Source organism: Mastigoproctus giganteus, chromosome 6 (genome assembly GCF_048544385.1).
Source record: "Mastigoproctus giganteus isolate SK-2022 chromosome 6, ASM4854438v1, whole genome shotgun sequence".
Taxonomy (NCBI): Eukaryota; Metazoa; Arthropoda; class Arachnida; order Uropygi; family Thelyphonidae; genus Mastigoproctus; species Mastigoproctus giganteus.
Window position 1 is genome coordinate 64,186,445 of NC_143580.1, and position 19,455 is coordinate 64,205,899.

The 19,455-nt window shown below is 38.9% G+C and overlaps 1 protein-coding gene across 3 annotated transcripts in view; it reads left to right on the forward strand.

Annotated features, from left to right (window-relative positions):
- Positions 1-17,819, forward strand: part of Asap (ArfGAP domain of ASAP) — a 673,774-nt gene extending 655,955 nt beyond the window's left edge. For 2 of the 3 annotated variants that reach the window (XM_090375988.1, XM_090375990.1), the window contains one exon: positions 17,068-17,819. In XM_090375988.1, coding sequence (XP_090232114.1) covers positions 17,068-17,277 — 210 coding nt within the window. In that variant the 3' untranslated portion in view covers positions 17,278-17,819. The remainder of the gene's footprint in view (positions 1-17,067) is intronic. The other variant, XM_090375989.1, reaches the window with a different exon arrangement.
- The last annotated feature ends 1,636 nt before the right edge of the window (positions 17,820-19,455 follow it).

Below are 19,455 nucleotides of genomic sequence, written 5' to 3' on the forward strand. Positions count from 1 at the left end.
TTAGAAGTCAGGGTAATCCCCAAAAGAGATATATCATTTTGCCTAGAAATTGGAGTGTCACTAAAATTAAGCATAGGAGCAGAAGAATCCTTTTTGCGAGATATAAGACAAGACTGAGTTTTAGAAGGGTTGAAATCAACTAAGTTGTCTTTGCCCCACTGGAGAATTACCTGAAGATCGGCATTTAAGGAATTGGCAGCAGATTTTCGAGAACTTGAAGCTGATTGAGCAGGACAAGGTTTCTCAAAATTGAAAGTTGAATGCAATGTGCTATCATCGCCAAAACTATGGATAGGATTTCCAGTCAATGGAAGAAGGTCATTGATATACAAGAGGAAAAGAGTGGGGGAAAGAACTGAACCTTGGGGGACACCGGCATTAGTGGAGAAGTTAGAAGACAGAGACCCATCTACCATCACCCTCAGTGAGCGATCAGAGAGAAAACAGGATAACCAATTACTAAAAACAGTTGGCAAACTATAAGATGGAAGCTTGTTTAGAAGGCCTTTATGCCATAAACAATCAAAAGCCTGAGATGTCAAGAGCAACTACTTGTGTTTCACCAAACCTTTCCATTGAATTAGTCCATAAATGGGTAACATAAGCCAGAATATCACCAGTGGATCGACACTGATGGAATCCATACTGGCGATCGTTGATCAGACGGAAGGTTTCTAGGTAGTTTAAGACTTGGCGGTTAATTGATTTCTCCATTACTTTAGAAAGAGTAGAAGTAATTGCAATGGGACGATAATTGGATGGGAGGGATTTGTCACCCTTTTTAGGAACTGGCTGGATATGAGCAAATTTCCAAGCAGAAGGAAAAACACCTTTGGAATAAGAAAGTGAAAAAAGGCGGCAAAGAATAGTAGTAAGTTCAGGAGCACAGGTTTTGAGAACAACTGGAGAAATACCATCAGGACCTGGAGCTTTCTTAGCATCAAGATTCATCAAAATCCTTCTGATATCCTTTTGATGGAAGACCACAGAAGGCATTGAATGGAGCGTGTTAGGAATGGTGGGAGGTGTTTTACCAATATCATTAATACATGAGTTAAAAGAAAAATGGGATGCTAGCAGGTCAGCTTTATCCTTGGCTGAAGTGACAACAGAACCATCTGGTTTGGACAGAGGTGGGAGCAGAGATGGGCAAAAGTTGCAGCCAATAGCTTTGGCAAGAGACCAGAATGTTCAGCTACCATTAGGGCAAGAAGCAAGTTTTCTACTCTTAGCCTGTTCAAACTCTAGTTTGGACTGATTAATAACTGCTTTACAATTGTTGCGAGCTTTGGTGTAGGCAGAAAATGAAACTGAAGAATTAGAAACAAGCCAATTACAATATGCAACGTTCTTCTCTTGGACAGCCTTAGCACATTTATTGGAAAACCAAGGTTTAGATAAAGGACGAGATTTTAAAATGGAGTGTGGGATAAAGGATTCCATTCCTACAAGAATAATTTCACTGACACAATCTGAGCAAACGTTGACATCAGAAGTTTTGAAACAGTAATCAGACCAAGGAAAAGAAGAAAAGAAGTCTCGCAGGTCATCCCATTTTGCATTCTTGTAATGCCAAACAATACGAGGTTGGGAATAGCCATGAGATAGAGGTTTCATTGGAGAAGAGACAATCACCAAGTTGTGATCTGAAGTGCCTAAAGGACCTCTCACTTCGACCGCGTACTTAGAAGGGTTGTTTGTGAGAAAAAGATCAAGCGTATTGGCTGTATGATTAGGATTGTCCGGTATTCTTGTAGGTAAATGAACAATCTGTGCTAGGTCATTAGTAATTGCAAAAGCCTCAGCATCTCGACCTGCTGGGTCGGTGTGACTAGAAAACGGAAGCCAGCTGGAGTTGTGAACGTTAAAATCACCAAGGAAAATTACCTCACTGTTAGGAAAGTTGGACTGGAGAAAGTCAAGTTGCAAAGAGAGGAAGTCAATGAGCCTCAAGTGATTAGGTGGAGTTGGGAGAACGGTAGAGACAATAGATGAATTTGACACAATGAGGTAGAGAGATTTTAAGCCAGAGAAGATCAAAGAGAGGAGATTCCAAATTGCCAAGTCTCTGACAGGGAATATCAGAACAGACATATGCACAAGTACCACCTTTGAGGCAAAAGGAATCATACAGCAAATAATTTGGACATCTGAGATGAGCAGTAGTTGAATCAACTGATAACTGAGATTCAGTCAGAAAAAGTACATGGGGTTTGGAAGACTGCAAGTGGAAATGGACATCGTTGAGATTGGAATTGAGACCACGTATATTTGTGAAATGAATTAGGAAGTCCTTGGGAGGTTTAGATCTTTTCGCAGATAAGCTTGCTCTATTAGTTTGACAATTCATGGTGTATTCAATAGTAAGAAAAAGTGGGTGGGACATGCTGTATGAAGTAATGAAATTTTTGGATATGGCGTACATGTGGTAAGAATATACCCAGATCCTTTACATAACGTGGCCTCGATAATGCTCCCCGCATACACACTACTCAGATTCCCTGCAGTCACTATCTGGTAGAGTAGAGGTAGCAAGATTATACACTAGCTGATCCAGAAGCCTCCTAGAGAGTTACCAATATGTTTGGTCCGGTGTACTATCTAGCGGCCGGCCTGCGAACACCGTTTTAGAGCTGTACCCTCGAAATGTAAGGAATATTGGATCTCGCCACGACATTCATCATAACCTCAAAAATCATTAATCATACTGCATGATGGAAGAGATAGGGAAGGGTTGGCCGGAACTTAGCTCTAGAGACTAAACATGGGTTCCACCACTTCAAGCCTCCAATAAGCAAAGTGGTGGTAATTCACCGGTTGATGAGAGTCATCTACCACCTAGTGCTGCCTGGTAACATAGAGGGGCGGCGTTCCTCCATGTTGTGTGGGCGCCACACCTTGACCCCTGCTTACGTTGGTTCACACCTGGGTGGCCACCCACCATGTTCTTGTGCATGGAGGTTATACCCAGGATTACTAACAGTCCCACCATCGTGAAGGTGCAAGCAGAGGATTTGGCTGTCATAGACCGTCCGAACTTCGCCGAAATTGGGTCCACTTGACTTGAGTGTCACCCGAATATCAGTTCCATCAGCGTTTTGGACTCCCAGGTAGCAAGAACAGCTTGCCTGGCATATCTGAGAGAATGTCTGTAACAACCTCAAGGACAAGGATTATGATAATAAGTAAATGAAATATGGACACTTTTTTTCATGTGAAAATTAGTTTATTGTAATATTTCTGTAAGCAATTACAGAATTCTTGACACCAGACAATTCCAATTAAACAACTAATGCTGCAATGTTTCTGAATTCAACTTTGGAATACTCTCATTATGTACTTAGTTGGAATTCTAATTGGAATCATAAAGAGTACTAAGTGAATCTGCATTAAGCACGGAAGTGCTAGCCTATAACAGTAATAAATGTTGGCAGAAACATTTAAACCTTTAAATACAGGGTTGTTAAAATTAAAGTATCCCTATGTAGAGGGCTCTGGAGCGAGTTCTAAGGTTCGTACTGAAGAGAAATTTGGACAATAGGTACTATAAAGAATGCGCTCGCCATTTATTGGGAAAAAAAAATTAGTTAAAAAATTTATCACTATATGGCGCTGTGGCAATACAAATCACTTGAACACATTGGACACATTGTTCAATGTGTCCTCCATTTTGGTCAGCAACAGTTTCCATTCGAAGAACAGCATTTTCTACAGCAAAGCATAACATGTCAACTGGAATAGCCAGCACATGACGTCTAATGCTGTCCTTCAGATCTGCCAGAGTTGAAGTCCTTCCCAATACACCTGGTTCTTCAAAAACCCTACAACCAGAAGTCGCATGGGATGAGGTCTGGTGATTGGAGTGGCCAAGATGTCTGGAAACACATCAGACTTTTGTGGATTTATTGGATGATTGTTTTCTGCAGCAGCATGTTCGAGAGGCAACCAGAGAAAGTAATACTGGTTTTGGTTTGGTTTTTTTTTTTTTAGGAGCATTAGCAACTAAGGCCATATTGCTCGGGGATATGCGGTGGTCATTCCCTGACCTTTCCGCATCCTCCGTATTTGGTGATGACGGGCTCAAACCCCGGTCTAATCAAGAAGCGTGTGCTACGCACTGCTGCTCCTTCCCACCTGGCTACGGAGGCGCCTACCAAGTAATACTCTTGATCTGGTTATCAGCAGTCATCATTCGTGTATTAAGAATTTTCAGATAAAGGAACCACTAGGTGGCAGCGATCACAGTGTACTGATGTGGGATTTACTTAAAGATTTAATTACCATCAGGGGTAAAGGAAAGGGTTTTTGCTTCCGTAAAGGTGAGTACAGTGGTCTCCAACAATTTTTAAATTCTGTACAGTGGGATCAACTGACGATGTTACCAACAGTAAATTCTAAATGGGAAGCATTCAAGGAATTAATCGTGGATGCTACTAAAAGTTTCCTACCTATTAAGAAATATTGTTCAAGGTTTAGGCCTAAATGGTCATCTAATGAACTAATGAGACTCGTAACAGAGAAGAAAAATGCATGGGATGCATATAAATTTTCAAGTGACTCAGAAGCCTATGGCAGATATAAGTTAGTCTGTAATCAGGTCACAAAGGAGGTTAGGTAGGCGAAGGCAGATTACGAGAAATCCTTGGCAAAAGATGCTAAGAAAAACAGCAAGAATTTCTTTACTTATATAAACTCTAAAAGGAAGGGGATGAATCTGATTGGTCCACTTGACATCGATGGTTTGAGTGTTGATGATCCTGCTCAGATAGCAAACAAACTGAATGAGTATTTTGCATCTACATTCACACATGAGGAATTATTAAGGTTTGAAAATGGCAGAAGGTTATCAAATTGTAGCAGGATACTTAATGATTTTGTAATAACTGAAAGCAAAGTGGAGGAGAAATTGTTGAATTTAAACATAAGAAAAGCACCTGGGGTGGATGGGATCTATCCAGTTATATTAAATGAGGTGGCAAAGCAACTAAGCAAACCCTTAGCCATAATTATGAGAGCATCCTTGGACTCAGGGGAGGTTCCCACGGACTGGAGATGTGCAAATGTATCCCCAATTCACAAAGGGGGATCGAAGGGCGACACGAGTAATTACAGACCAGTTAGTTTAACTTCTGTTCCGGGTAAAATAATGGAGTCACTGGTTAAAGATGCATTGCAGCATCATCTAGACAAAAATGTAGTAATAATTCAGACACAGCATGGGTTTGTTAAGGGAAAGTCTTGTCTGACAGATTTGGCTAATATGATGATACTCTGACAAAAATTGGATACTATGATGTGACTACAAAGGAACTGGATGCAAAAAATAATTTTGTTATCATATACTTGGATTTCAGGAAAGCTTTTGACACTGTTGCACATGGAAGACTACCGTACAAATTGGAGCAGTATGGTATTAAGGGTAAGTTGCTACAGTGGATAAAAGGGTGGTTGAGTGGGAAAAGACAGAGTGGTCATCGATGGGTGCTACTCTTCGTGGACTAATGTTATTAGTGGAGTCCCCCAGGGTTCGCTGTTGGGCCCACTGTTGTTTTGTATATTTATCAATGATATTGACGAAGGTATATCAGGCTTAATGTCGAAGTTTGCATATGATACAAAGGTTGGCATGGTTGTTAATGGCAGTGTGTTACTGCAACAGGATCTAGAAAATTTGGGCAGATGAGCTGAGAAGTGGCAACTGAAGTTTAACATTAACAAATGCAAAGTACTGCATATGGGTAGAAATAACCCCAGAGAAATGTACCAACTGTGTGATACTTCACTTAGGGTGGTTGAAAATGAAAAAGATCTGGTAGTAATTGTGCAGTCAGATATGAAGTTTTCTGAGCAATGCAGACAGGCTGCCAGAGCAGGCCATGGGGTATTGTCAATGATCTGGCAATGGTCCAGCCATGCCTTGAGTACTGCATACAGGTGGTCTGGAGGCTTCATTTTAGGAAGGATACAGAGTTGCCTGAGTGTGTACAGAGAAGGGCAACAAGATTGATTAGGAGAACAAAGAGTTGCTGAATTCTGATGGGATTCTTCCACTTGCTCAGATTATAAAACTGCAGGGCATAAATTTAAATTGAGGAAAGACAGTTGTAGAATAGATGTGCTGAAATTTGCCTTTAGCCAGCAGGTGGTTAATTGCTGGAACAAATTTCCATCTGTCTTTGTGGAAGATGATAGCTTAAATAAATTCAAGGAGGAACTGGACAAACTTTTAGAGGAAATGGATGTGTGAAATTGGTTATTTTTTCTTTCTCTTTTCTTTTTTTTTTTATTTGGCTGATACTACAACACATGCCTCCATTACTACTACTCAAGGGGGATACCCTGTATTCTCTTCATTTTTCTGCTTTTATTTCTTGACTACTTCTAGATGTGTAATTGCTCTCCTGCACATATTATTTAAAGTTTAAGACCATTTCTAAAGCATCTGAAGCCTTATAAGACTGCCTGAAGCTTAATAATCAAGATTGAGGTTACTAGAAACTCTTTGGACTTCTCATTTGCCCTGATAAGTCAGCCCATATTGCTATTTCTGTGCTAGAATGGGGAGGGGAGCTTCTCTTTAATAAACTGAATTTGAAAAGACCTTAGCTCTTTGATGAGAAACTTATTTTTTATTTTTTAGACAGAAATTCAGAAACTCTGTTACCTCCCTTGGAAAAATGTAGCTGCTAAGTCAGATTCTTATTCACATCTTCAGTGAAGAGATTATTCTAAAATACATCTGGTTTCTCAATGGTTTATACATCTAAAATCTGATCTGTAATGTCTCCATCCACTCTGAAGGATCTTCTGTCCATTGAATTTCAGCTGCTTATGTGCACCATCCCTTAATCTGGATTTCAGTATACATTTCCACATCTCCAGTCCATGGGGCGCTCCCTTGAGTCCAAGGCTGCTCTCATAATTATGGCTTAGTGTTTGCACAACAACACTTTAACCTGTGTTGTTGTGAATAGTATTATTATGGTCAGGAACAAATTAGGGTGCATTTTAACTGGATTTTAAACCATTCATGCACACTTGATATCTCAGCTACCTACATTCTTGGACACTTGACTACTCAGCTACTTGCATTCCTGGACATTTGACACTTTATTGCAATCAGAAAATGTGTGCAGATGACAGTGCAGAATGTTAAAAAGTCTGTTTATACTGCAGCATGACCACAGATCAAAGGTGGAATTTACAACTAGTTATTTTAACAAATAAATATTATCATTAACCATATTTAATGGTCATATGGGCTTGAACCACAGTCAACTCAAACTTGTAGTGCTACTTCTCTCTCAAGTTGGCCACTCAGTTACATTAGGCCTACATAAAAGAACTTTATTTTTCCCTAGACAGATGGCACTGAGAATTTTCAAATTTATTTTTATTTTTCAGAATTAAATCCAAATTTTATTTTAGTGGATATTATAAGCAGAGCATATGCCTCATAACTGTACTAAAACAATTATTGTGTTTGAAGTAAGTGCACAATAAACACTTTAATTTTAGGTCATTACTGTTGGACTATATGCAGTTTCTGATGAATTTCTCTGAACTTTAGATGCAGAACTTGGATAATTACATGCACATCTTAATTTGTCCCATTTCAAGTAGTGCAGTAGTTTTTCTTTAGTCACTTTATACCAGTAAATATATACAGCATTCTCTAAAATGTAAAATATATGCTTTTATTCATATATGCATCTCTATAGCCTGACCTATAGGTTATCTTTATGTGGTCAAAAGAGGTGGAGGAACAAGAAGAACAGAGAGAAGTAGTTTCTGGTTTCTGTCTCATTTGAACAACCCTATACTTATTTTATATATATATATATATATATATATATATATAATATGAATACATACTATATGCGAAATGATCTAAACCTCCCAAGGACTTCCTAATTCATTTCACAAATATAGGTGGTCTCAATTCTAATCTCAACGATGTCCATTTCCACTTTTCTGCCAAAACCCATGTACTTTTTCTGACAGAATCTCAGTTATTGGTTGATTCAACTACTGCTCATCTCAGATGCCCAAATTATTCGATGTATGATTCCTTTCGCCTCAAAGGTGGTACTTGTACATATGTCCATTCTGATATTCCCTGTCAGAGACTTGGCAATTTGGAATCTCCTCTACCTCATTGTGTCAAATTCATCTGTTGTCTCTACCGTTCTCCCAACTCCACCAATCACTTGGAGCTCTTTGACTTCCTCTCGTTGCAACTTGACTTTCTCCAGTCCAGCTTTCCTAACAGTGAGGTAATTTTCCTTGGGGATTTTAATGTTCACAACTCCAGCTGGCTTCCGTTTTCTAGTCACACCGACCCAGCAGGTCGAGATGCTGAGGCTTTTGCAATTACTAATGACCTAGCACAGATTGTTCATTTACCTACAAGAATACCGGACAATTCTAATCATACAGCCAATACGCTTGATCTTTTTCTCACAAACAACCCTTCTTAGTACACGGTCGAAGTGAGAGGTCCTTTAGGCACTTCAGATCACAACTTGGTGATTGTCTCTTCTCCAATGGAACCTTTATCTCATGGCTATTCCCAACCTGGTATTAAGAATGGTATTAAGGGTAAGTTGCTACAATGGATAAAAGGATGGTTAAGTGCGAGAAGACAGAGGGTGGTAATCAATGGGTGCTGCTCTTCTTGGACTAATGTTATTAGTGGAGTCCCACGGGGTTCGGTGTTAGGTCCACTGTTGTTTTGTATATTTATCAATGATACTGATGAAGGTATATCAGGCTTAATGTCGAAGTTGGCAGATGATACAAAGGTTGGCAGGGTTGTTAATGACAGTAATGGCAGTGTGCTACTGCAACAGGATCTAGATAATTTGGGCAGATGGGCTAAGAAGTGGCAACTGAAGTTTAACTTTGACAAATGCAAAGTACTGCATATGGGTAAAAGTAACCCCAGAGAAACATACCAACTGTGTGGTACTACACTTAAGGTGGTAGAAAATGAAAAAGACCTGGGAGTAATTGGGCAGGCAGATATGAAGTTTTCTGAGCAGTGCAGACAGGCTGCCAGGGCAGGTCATCGGGTTTTGTCAATGATATATAGGAATTTTGCTAGCAGGGAAAAGGAGGTGATTATCCCTCTGTATAAGGCAATGGTCAGGCCACGCCTTGAGTACTGTGTACAGGTCTGGAGGCCTCATTTTAGGAAGGATGTAGATTTACTTGAGCGTGTACAAAGAAGGGCAACAAGATTGGTGAGGGGAATGAAGGGATCCTCTTACAAAGAGAGGCTTAAGTTCTGCAAATTGCAGTGGCTGGACACTAGGCACCTGCCCAGTGATCTGATTGAGGTATATAAGGCCTTGAATGGGTTGAGCACGCTGAATTCTGATGGGATCCTTCCACTTGTTCAGATTACGAAACTAAGGGGGCATAAATTCAAATTAAGAAAAGACAGATGTAGAATAGATGTGCGGAAATTTGCCTTTAACCAGCGGGTGGTTAATTGCTGGAACAAACTTCCATCTGTCGTTGTGGAAGTTGATAGGTTGAATAAATTTAAGGAGGAACTGGACAGGCATTTGGAGGGAATGGTGTGATTTTTTTTTTTTTTTTTGGCTGATGCTGCATAAGCTCATACATTTGCTTTCTTGCATCACATACCACCACTACTACTACTACTACCTCGTGTTGTTTGGCATTACAAGAATGCAAAATGGGATGACCTGCGAGACTTCTTTTCTTCTTTTCCTTGATCGGATTACTGTTTCAAAACTTCTGATGTCGACGTTTGCTCAGATCATGTCAGTGAAATTATTCTTGCAGGAATGGAATCCTTTATCCCACACTCCACTTTAAAATCTCGTCCTTTATCTAAACCTTGGTTCTCCAATAAATGTGCTAAGGCTGTCCAAGAGAAGAATGTTGCATATCATAATTGGCTTGTTTCTAATTCTTCAGTTTCATTTTCTGCCTACACCAAAGCTCGCAACAATTGTAAAGCAGTTATTAATCAGTCCAAACTAGAGTTAGCATTAGCATTAGCATTAGTAGAGGCATTTGATGCAAGAAAGCAAGCTTATGCAGCATCAGCCAAAAAAAAAAAAAAAAAAAAGTAACATAAATAAATAAAAATAACCACTTCCACTTCACCCCTCTGTTCGTTCGAAATACCTGTCCAGCTGAGCCTTAAACTTATTTAGGCTATCAACTTCCACGACAAGGGATGGAAGTCTGTTCCACCCACCAACCACCCGCTGGCTAAAGGCAAATTTCCGCACATCTATCCTACATCTGTCTTTCCTCAATTTGAATTTATGCCCTCTCAGGTGATTTTTCTGAGCTAGAGGAAGAATCCCATCAGCATTGAGCATGCTCAAACCATTCAAGGCTTTGTACACCTCTATCAGATCACCCCGCTGGTGCCTAGTTTCCAGACACTGTAATTTGCAAAACTTAAGCCTTTCTTCGTAAGAGAACCCCTTTGTCCCATTCACCAATCTAGTTGCCCTTCTCTGTACTCGTTCCAGCAGCTCTACATCCTTCCGGAAATGAGGCCTCCAGGCCTGTATACAGTACTCTAGGTGTGGCCTGACCATTGCCTTATACAAGGGAATAATCACCTCCTTATCCCTGCTAGAAAAATTCCTATATATCATTGACAATACACCATGAGCTACTCTTGCAGCTCGTCTGCACTGCTCAGAGAACTTCATATCTGCCTGCACCACCACCCCCAGGTCCCTTTCATTCTCTACCACTGCCAGTGTAGTACCACAGAGTTGATACGTTGCTCTGGGGTTGCTGTTTCCCATATGTAGTACTTTACATTTGTCAATGTTAAACTTCATTTGCCACCTCGAAGCCCATCTGCTCAACCTTTCCAAATCCTGTTGCAGCAGCATAGTGTCAGTAGTGTCCTTGACAACCCTGCCAACCTTCGTATCGTCTGCAAACTTGGACATTAAGCCTGATATACCATCATCAATATCATTTATAAATACAGAAAACAATAAAGGCCCCAATACTGAACCCTGAGGGACTCCACTAATAACATTAGTCCACGATGAGCAGTGTCCATTGATTACCACTCTCTGTCTTCTCCCCCTCAACCACCCCTTTATCCATAGCAGCAACTTGCCTCCAATGCCACACTGCTCCAATTTGTGCAGCAGTCTTCCATGTGCAACAGTATCAAAAGCCTTTCTAAGATCCAAGTATATAATATCAAAGTTATTCCCTGCATCCAGTTCTTTTGTGACTGCATCATAGTATCCAATCAAATTGGTCAGGCAAGACTTCCCCTTAACAAAACCATGCTGTGTCCTAGCTATAACTGATGTCTTGTCTAGGTGATCCTGCAGTGCTTCTTTCACCAGTGCCTCCATTAATTTTCCGGGAACAGAAGTTAAACTCACAGGTCTATAATTACTTGTGTCAGCCTTTGATCCCCCTTTGTGAATTGGGGTCACATTTGCACATCTCCAGTCAATGGGTACCTCCCCTGAGTCCAAGGAAGCTCTCATAATTATGGCTAAGGGTTTGCTTACCTCCTTTGCTGCCTCCTTTAATATAACTGGATAGATCCCATCCACCCCAGGTGCCTTTCTTGTGTTTATCTTCAACAATTTCTCCTCCACTTTGCTCTCAGTTATTACAAGATTCTCTAGCTTACTGCTAGAGTTGAATACACCTCTGGCATTCCCCTCGCTGAATAACTCCTCATGTGTGAATGTCGATGCAAAATATTCATTTAGTTTGTTAGCTACCCGAGCAGGGTCATCAACAGTTGACCCATCGATCTCAAGTGGACCAATCTGATTCATCCCCTTCCTTCTAGAGTTTACATAAGTAAAGAACTCTTTGCTGTTTTTCTTCGCATCCCTTGCCAAGAATCTCTCGTAATCTGCCTTCGCCTGGCTAACCTCCTTTGTAACTTGGTTACAGATCAACTTGTATCTATCATAGGCATCCGTGTCACGTGTTAATTTGTATGTATCCCATGCATTTTTCTTCTCTGCCATATGCCTCATTAGTTCATCTGACAACCATTTAGGCCTAAACCTTGAACAATATTTCTTAGTTGGTATGTAAAGCCTAGTAGCTTCCACGATAAGTTCTTTGAATGCTTCCCATTTTGAATTTGCTGTTGGCAATATCATCAGTTGATCCCACTGTATAGAATTTAAATACTGTCTCAGTCCATTGTAGTCACCTTTACGAAAGCAATACCCCTTCCCTTTACCCCTAATGGTAGTTACCTCTTTGAGTAACTCCCACTTCAGCACACTGTGATCACTGCCACCAAGTGGTTCATTTATCTGCAAATTCTTAATGCATGAAGAATCACTACTGATAATCAAATCAAGAGTATTACTCCCTCTAGTTGCCTCCCGAACATGCTGATGTAGAAAACAATCATCCAATAAATCCACAAAAGCCTTGCTACTGTGTGAGTGACCAGCCCCCAAATTCCAGTCAATATCTGGGAAATTAAAATCCCCCATTATAAGACTCTCTGATTTACTGGCCCACTCTATTTCTCCGAACAGTTTCTTATTATACTCATCAGAGTCATTAGGCCTATAGCACACTCCTACTCTCAATTTTGATCTCCCAATGCTTATGTCACACCAAACTGACTCGACACTGCACTGTCCAGCGATGTCGACTGGCTTCACTTCCTTGGATTTTATGTGTTTTTTAACTAATAGCATAACCCCTCCTCCCTTCCTATCCTGTCTATCCTTTCTGTAGACATTGTACTCCCCAAATTCCAGTTCTGCATTTCTTATATCTGTGTGACACCACGTCTCTGAAATCCCCACAATATCTGCCTTTGATGTTTTGAGCAATACCTCAAATTCATCAAATTTATTTACTAAACTCCTAGCATTGGTGTACACACAAGTATACATGCACCTGTTCTTTTTCTTAGCTACCCTAACACAACCCATGTGTTTACTTGTACCCCAATGATTCCCAGCAGTCTCTGAAATATCCTGCATCTTATTTTCCAGGCTGCGGCTCATTCCAATAGAAGCAGTGCAAGAATCACTTTCACCTCTGCCAGTGGCTACTGTTAATCTATTAGTCCTTGTATCCCCCCAATCTAGCAGTTTTCCGACCCACCTAACATTGCCTCGATAGCATCAGCAAACATTCTTGCACCCTTTCTATTTAAGTGTATCCCATCCCTGTAGAAGCAGTCTCTCCTGTTAACAAGTACAGACCAGGCTGAAAAAAATTCTACCCCTTGAGCCCTGCACAATCTTTCCAGGGCCGAATTGATTGACAGGGCTCTCATCATATACTCCCTCCTATCGTGTCTGGGCAGAATTGCAGACACTTTCAATTTCAACCCTAATTCACGGCTTTTTTTCATCAGTGACCTGTACTTGTCAAGTAATTCCGCCGGTCTCCTACTCTTAATGTCATTAGTGCCAACGTGTACAACTATATCACCTTTTGTGCCCTTAAAAGATGATATCCGCTCTACAACGTCATCAACTTTTGCCTCTGGCAGACATACCCTGGTCCTATTCCACCTATCCTTTTTACAAAGCATGTTTCCCGTTTCCCTGACAATAGAGTCACCAACAACTACTAGTTCCTTTGGGACCAGCGCATTCTGCCTTGGGGGTTGCCGCTGTGTTCCGCGATGACCAAGTGCAAGCTCTGGCATTGGTGTGGGCAGCTGAGAGCTTGATGGGCCCCTCACTTGTAATCCTTCGAGGGCATCCACCCTATCCTTCAAGCTCTCATATAGGCCCATAACAACGCTGAGTTGTCGCCTTATCTCCTTACACTCCTTGCATCGCACACACACAAAGACATCCCCCATGGCAGTATCATGTCCCATACTTGACTGCTCCGCAAACATCAAGCAAATAGTGCATCTTACAAGGCTGTGATTCAGAGGACAACTGCCCCCCTCAGTTCTCCCCTGGGCCACAGCATTCCCATTAGCTTGAGCCCTTTGCTTTGCTGCTCTGGTTTGAGTCATGATTTAGATTTACTTTCAATAAAATTTCAATTTCTGTACAAAATTAAATCCTAAACTTGTATCCAAACACAGTTATAACGCTATATTTATGTTTCAGTAACGAGTGTTATCTGCGAAATCCCTTTATATAACTTTCGTATCAAGTTATGTATTAATTATTTGTTTTTACTAATTATTTATGTTACGTAACCTAAGTGGTTATATGTATAATTAATTATGTTAAATAAAATTAATTATATTACGTTTGTAATCTAAGTCGTTATATGTATTTATTTAAACGTACAATTTAACTGCTAACGAAGTTCAACTAACGCTATCTAGTACGGTATATTGTATCACAAAGGCGGGAAAATTACGAACGGTTAGCGGAGTTGAAACACGTGGAAACCTTTACCGATACTTTTATGCAATTACAAGGCCGAGTAAAGAATAAATACACCAAATTAATCAGAAAATCACAAAATAATGTTATACTACTAAATTTAAATCAAAAGTTTTAGAAAAACAATAATTTCAAATCAATAAATAAGAAAAATCCACTTAGCGGCTTTGAAAACGACCGTCTCTAGTAGCCTCGTCAGCAGAACAATTGTAAAGCAGTTATTAATCAGTCCAAACTAGAGTTTGAACAGGCTAAGAGTAGGAAACTTGTTTCTTGCCCTAATGGTAGCCGAGCATTCTGGTCTCTTGCCAAAGCTATTGGCCGCAACTTTTGCCCATCTCTGCTCCCACCTCTGTCCAAACCAGATGGTTCTGTTGTCACTTCAGCCAAGGATAAAGCTGATCTGCTAGCATCCCATTTTTCTTCCAGCTCATGTATTAATGATCTTGGTAAAACACTTCCCACCATTCCCAACATGCTCCATTCAATGCCTCCTGTGGTCTTCCGTCAAAAGGATATCAGAAGGATTTTGATGAATCTTGATGCTAAGAAAGCTCCAGGTCCTGATGGTATTTCTCCAGTTGTTCTCAAAACCTATGCTCCTGAACTTACTCCTATTCTTTGCCGCCTTTTTTCACTTTCTTATTCCAAAGGTGTTTTTCCTTCTGCTTGGAAATTTGCTCATATCCAGCCAGTTCCTAAAAAGGGTGACAAATCCCTCCCATCCAATTATCGTCCCATTGCAATTACTTCTACTCTTTCTAAAGTAATGGAGAAATCAATTAACCGCCAACTCTTAAACTACCTAGAAACCTTCTGTCTGATCAACGATCACCAGTATGGATTCCATCAGTGTCAATCCACTGCTGATATTCTGGCTTATTACCCATTTATGGACTAATTCAATGGAAAGGTTTGGTGAAACACAAGTAGTTGCTCTTGACATCTCAAAGTCTTTTGATCGTGTTTGGCATAAAGGTCTTCTAAACAAGCTTCCATCTTATGGTTTGCCAACTGTTTTTAGTAATTGGTTATCAAGTTTTCTCTCTGATCGCTCACTGAGGGTGATGGTAGATGGCTCTCTGTCTTCTAACTTCTCCACTAATGCCGATATCCCCCAAGGTTCTTTCCAGATGAATTCTTTCCCCCACTCTTTTCCTCTTGTATATTAATAACCTTCTTTCATTGACTGGAAATCCTATCCATAGTTTTTCTGATGATAGCACATTGCATTCCACTTTCCATTTTGAGAAACTTTTCCCCTGCTCAATCAGCTTCAACTTCTCGAAAATCTGCTACCAATTCCTTAAATGCCGATCTTCAGGTAATTCTCCAGTGGGCCAAAGACAACTTAGTTGATTTCAACTCTTCTAAAACTCAGTCTTGTTTTATATCTCACAGAAAGGATTCTTCTGCACCTATGCTTAATTTTAGTGACACTCCGATTTCTAGGCAAAATGATATATCTCTTTTGGGGATTACCCTGACTTCTAATCTCTTTTGGAACAAGCACATTACTAATATTGCTTCCTCTGCATAAAAAAAACTTGGTTTTCTCTTTTGCTTTCAGCTTTACTTTTCTTCCAAACAGCTGCTCACTCTGTATAAATCGCAAATCCGCCCTGCCATGGAATATTGTTCTCACATCTTTGGTGGTGCTCCCAAAACTTCTCTCAGGCTTCTTGATTCCATTCAGAAGAGGGCAGTTAGGTTAATTAATGATTCATCTCTAACAGAGTCTCTCCACTCGCTGTCTCTTAGACGCACTGTTTCTGCTGCATGCCTCTTCTACAGATACTTCCATGGGCACTGTTCTTCTGAATTGGCTTCTATAATTCCTGCTCTCTCTTTCAAAACAGTCCGAACACGTGCTGCCACCAGCCACCATCCATTTACTGTCCAACTTCAAACCCACAGAACCAACTTTTCATCTTCCTCATTTATTCATTCAACTGCCGTTTTCTGGAACAACCTTCCTTCATACGTATTTCCTGAAAATTACAATCTGCAGAAGTTTAAGTCCAATGTCAACAAATATCATCTTTCGTCTTCTCAAACTCCAACCCAAGCACGGTACTAAGTACTATAGGTTCTAATACCTATCGTGTTTGGGGTTCACATAAAAAAAATATATATATAAAAACTAAAATCAGTGATAGCATCAAGATTTCCAAGGCCTTGAAATGGAAGTGGGCAGGACATCTGGTCAGAAAACAAGAGGACTCGTGGGATAAGCTCAACTGTTTGGTTATCAAGAGAAGGAAAAAGAAATAGAGGAAGACAGAAAACCATGGGGAGAGATGAATTAACATTCCTTTTGGGCCCAACTTGGACAAGACTGACGTTGAACCGAAATGAATGGAGAAAGTCAGGAGAGACATTTGCCCAGTAGTGGCATTCCACAGGCTAACACAACAATGACATACTATATATAATATGAATACATGCGAATAAGGCATTTACACTATATGCGTATATAAATGTATATACAATAATAGTAAAGACAAAAATCTTTAGCAAAGTTCTGTATACACCTTTATGAGATATACTTTTCCATATTGCTTTAATATATTGAAGTACAGTAAATGTGGATTGGCTTTTTGACTGAATATAGCATTAGAGAAATGTTTAATATACTAATGTATAATTGTATAATTTTTTTATATAATATCCTTTAATATTTTTATAGCGGCATGACAGTATCAAACCTAGACGTTGTCGTGCTCTCTATGATTGTGAAGCTGATAGGGAAGACGAACTTTCCTTTAAAGAAGGAGAAATTATTATTATTATTAGTGAGACAACAGATGATGAAGACTGGATGGAAGGTGTGATTGATGGACAACCGGAAAGAAGAGGTGTATTTCCGTCGAGCTTTGTTCATGTGCTGAAAGAATAATGCTTAACATATATGTGAGTAAAGTATTAGCTGAATTCAGTTTTAATTGGTCTTTTGCCCTGCGATGGGTTGAAGTCCTATGTGAGGTCTTCCACTTGACATGGCAGTACCTAAAGGATGCAGCAGTGATATCTGTTGTATCCTCACCTGCTTTCTTTTACACAGTGCGCTTGAAAACTGATGCTCAAAGCTCACGCCGCAATTCATTTCTACCTACAGTACATGCATTACTGCCAGTGACTAGTTGTAGTGTGTAGTATCAGATATTGCACCATATTGTTGCATTCTGTGGCTAGTCTACCTAAATTTACTTTCCAGCATGTGTCACCCAGTACATTAAAAATAACTGAAATAAGCATCAGAATATCAGGAGGAAGCTTTATGACAAAGCTTTCGTGATATGGAAATAGGCAGCATTTCCAACCTGGATTTACTAGTCAGCTGTCTTCTTCATTTCTGTGAATGAAATTTGTATTATTGCATATTCATCATTAAGTGTAAGAAATATGCCACACTTCCTCATATGAACAATAGTGGCAAAAATGTATATGCTTGAAGCACAAAGTAATAATTGTGTTGGTATATCAAAAGATAGTCTGTTCCTTTTACCTTTGTTTATATGATTTGTTAAGGAAGGTTGTACAACTGTGTAGCATAAATTATTAATACATTATGTGAGTGGTGCAAATTTTTCAAGTCAAGGTGATAATATGAAATTAACTATAAATTTTAAATTTGTAAGCCTTTCTTTATGCTGTACGAAGTTTTTATATACTTCTTACCCTGTATTGTACATTAACATGAATAATTTTTTCAAATTAGTCATTGAAAATGTTGGTTGTTAAGTATAGAGGACTAATAAGAGCAACTTTATTAATAGAACAGGTGCTTTTTATGCTTACTTCCCATACCTACTTGTACAAGGATAACTGCAACTTCTGTAGCTTTTTATAAAAGATGCTACGTTGGTGAGGCAGTCGGACTTTTGTACATTTTGAAAATTGATGAAGGGTACTATTTAGATTAGTACTCAAGTCTTGTAGATATTTCAGAAGCTAGTCTTTAATAGAGAAATCTGTGTTCTCGCTGTTGTATTAAAATATAAACTGAAATACTCATTCCATGAATGTACATTGTAAATAATATTGTCATGCCAGAATTTTCTTGTTCAGAAACTATAACTTGAACTATCATTGAAAAAATAATAATAATAATAATTTTTTTTTTTTTTTTTTTTTTTTTACTCGTCTGAGATGTATAAATAGCCTTTTGATGTTGTCTCAAAAGTGTGACATAATCTTTACTTCAATCTTCAGTATTTTTTCTTTCCATTTATGTGCCACATGATTTTTTTTATAAATACCATGTTTTTATCCATGATATAAATTGTTACCAAACAAGCATTTGTTACATGTTGAAAAAATAAGTTACTTCAGTTTATTGAATGGTGCTTCAACTGCTGTTTCACATGGTCTGAAAATATATATCATAACTTGTTCAAAATTTGGTAGATATCTAATTTTTATGTAAGGAACAATATGCATTTCTTTCAGGGTTTAGCTTTATTTATAAAAATTATTAGTTACTCTGGTGCTGTGTTTATCAGATGTTTAACCACATATAACAATAAATTCCCAACAGTGAGTTTAAGCTCCACTATAATGAAAATTCCTAAGTTGTTATAGAAAGAATGTATCACTCTGTGCTATTCAAAGTGAGGCTTTTATAATGATAACAGTTAAAACACTATTATTTTTATAAAATACAAACACAAATTTATAAAGAACTGCACCTCAAATAAACATACGATAATTATAAAATTCACAGTTTCATCTTTAATCCTAAAAATCTAAAATCCTAATTTTAAAAAAAACTAAAAAAAGCCCATTTTTAATAATTTGATGTATTTGTTCTTGTCCCAGTTAAAAAAAAAAAAAAAAAGAAGAAGAAGAAGAATCATTTGAAAAGTCTAAAATCTGTGACTGTGGATATATATTTAAGTGTAAATATACTTTTAATAGAAGTATTTTATACTATTGTGCTATGAACATTATTTTATATTTCATGTTGCTACCTTTTTTTTGTTATTTAATATATATTTCTCTTCTTCAATCAGATCATATATTCAGCATCTCAGAACTACTATGTGCACATTAAGGTGTGCTTCGTATGAGTTGA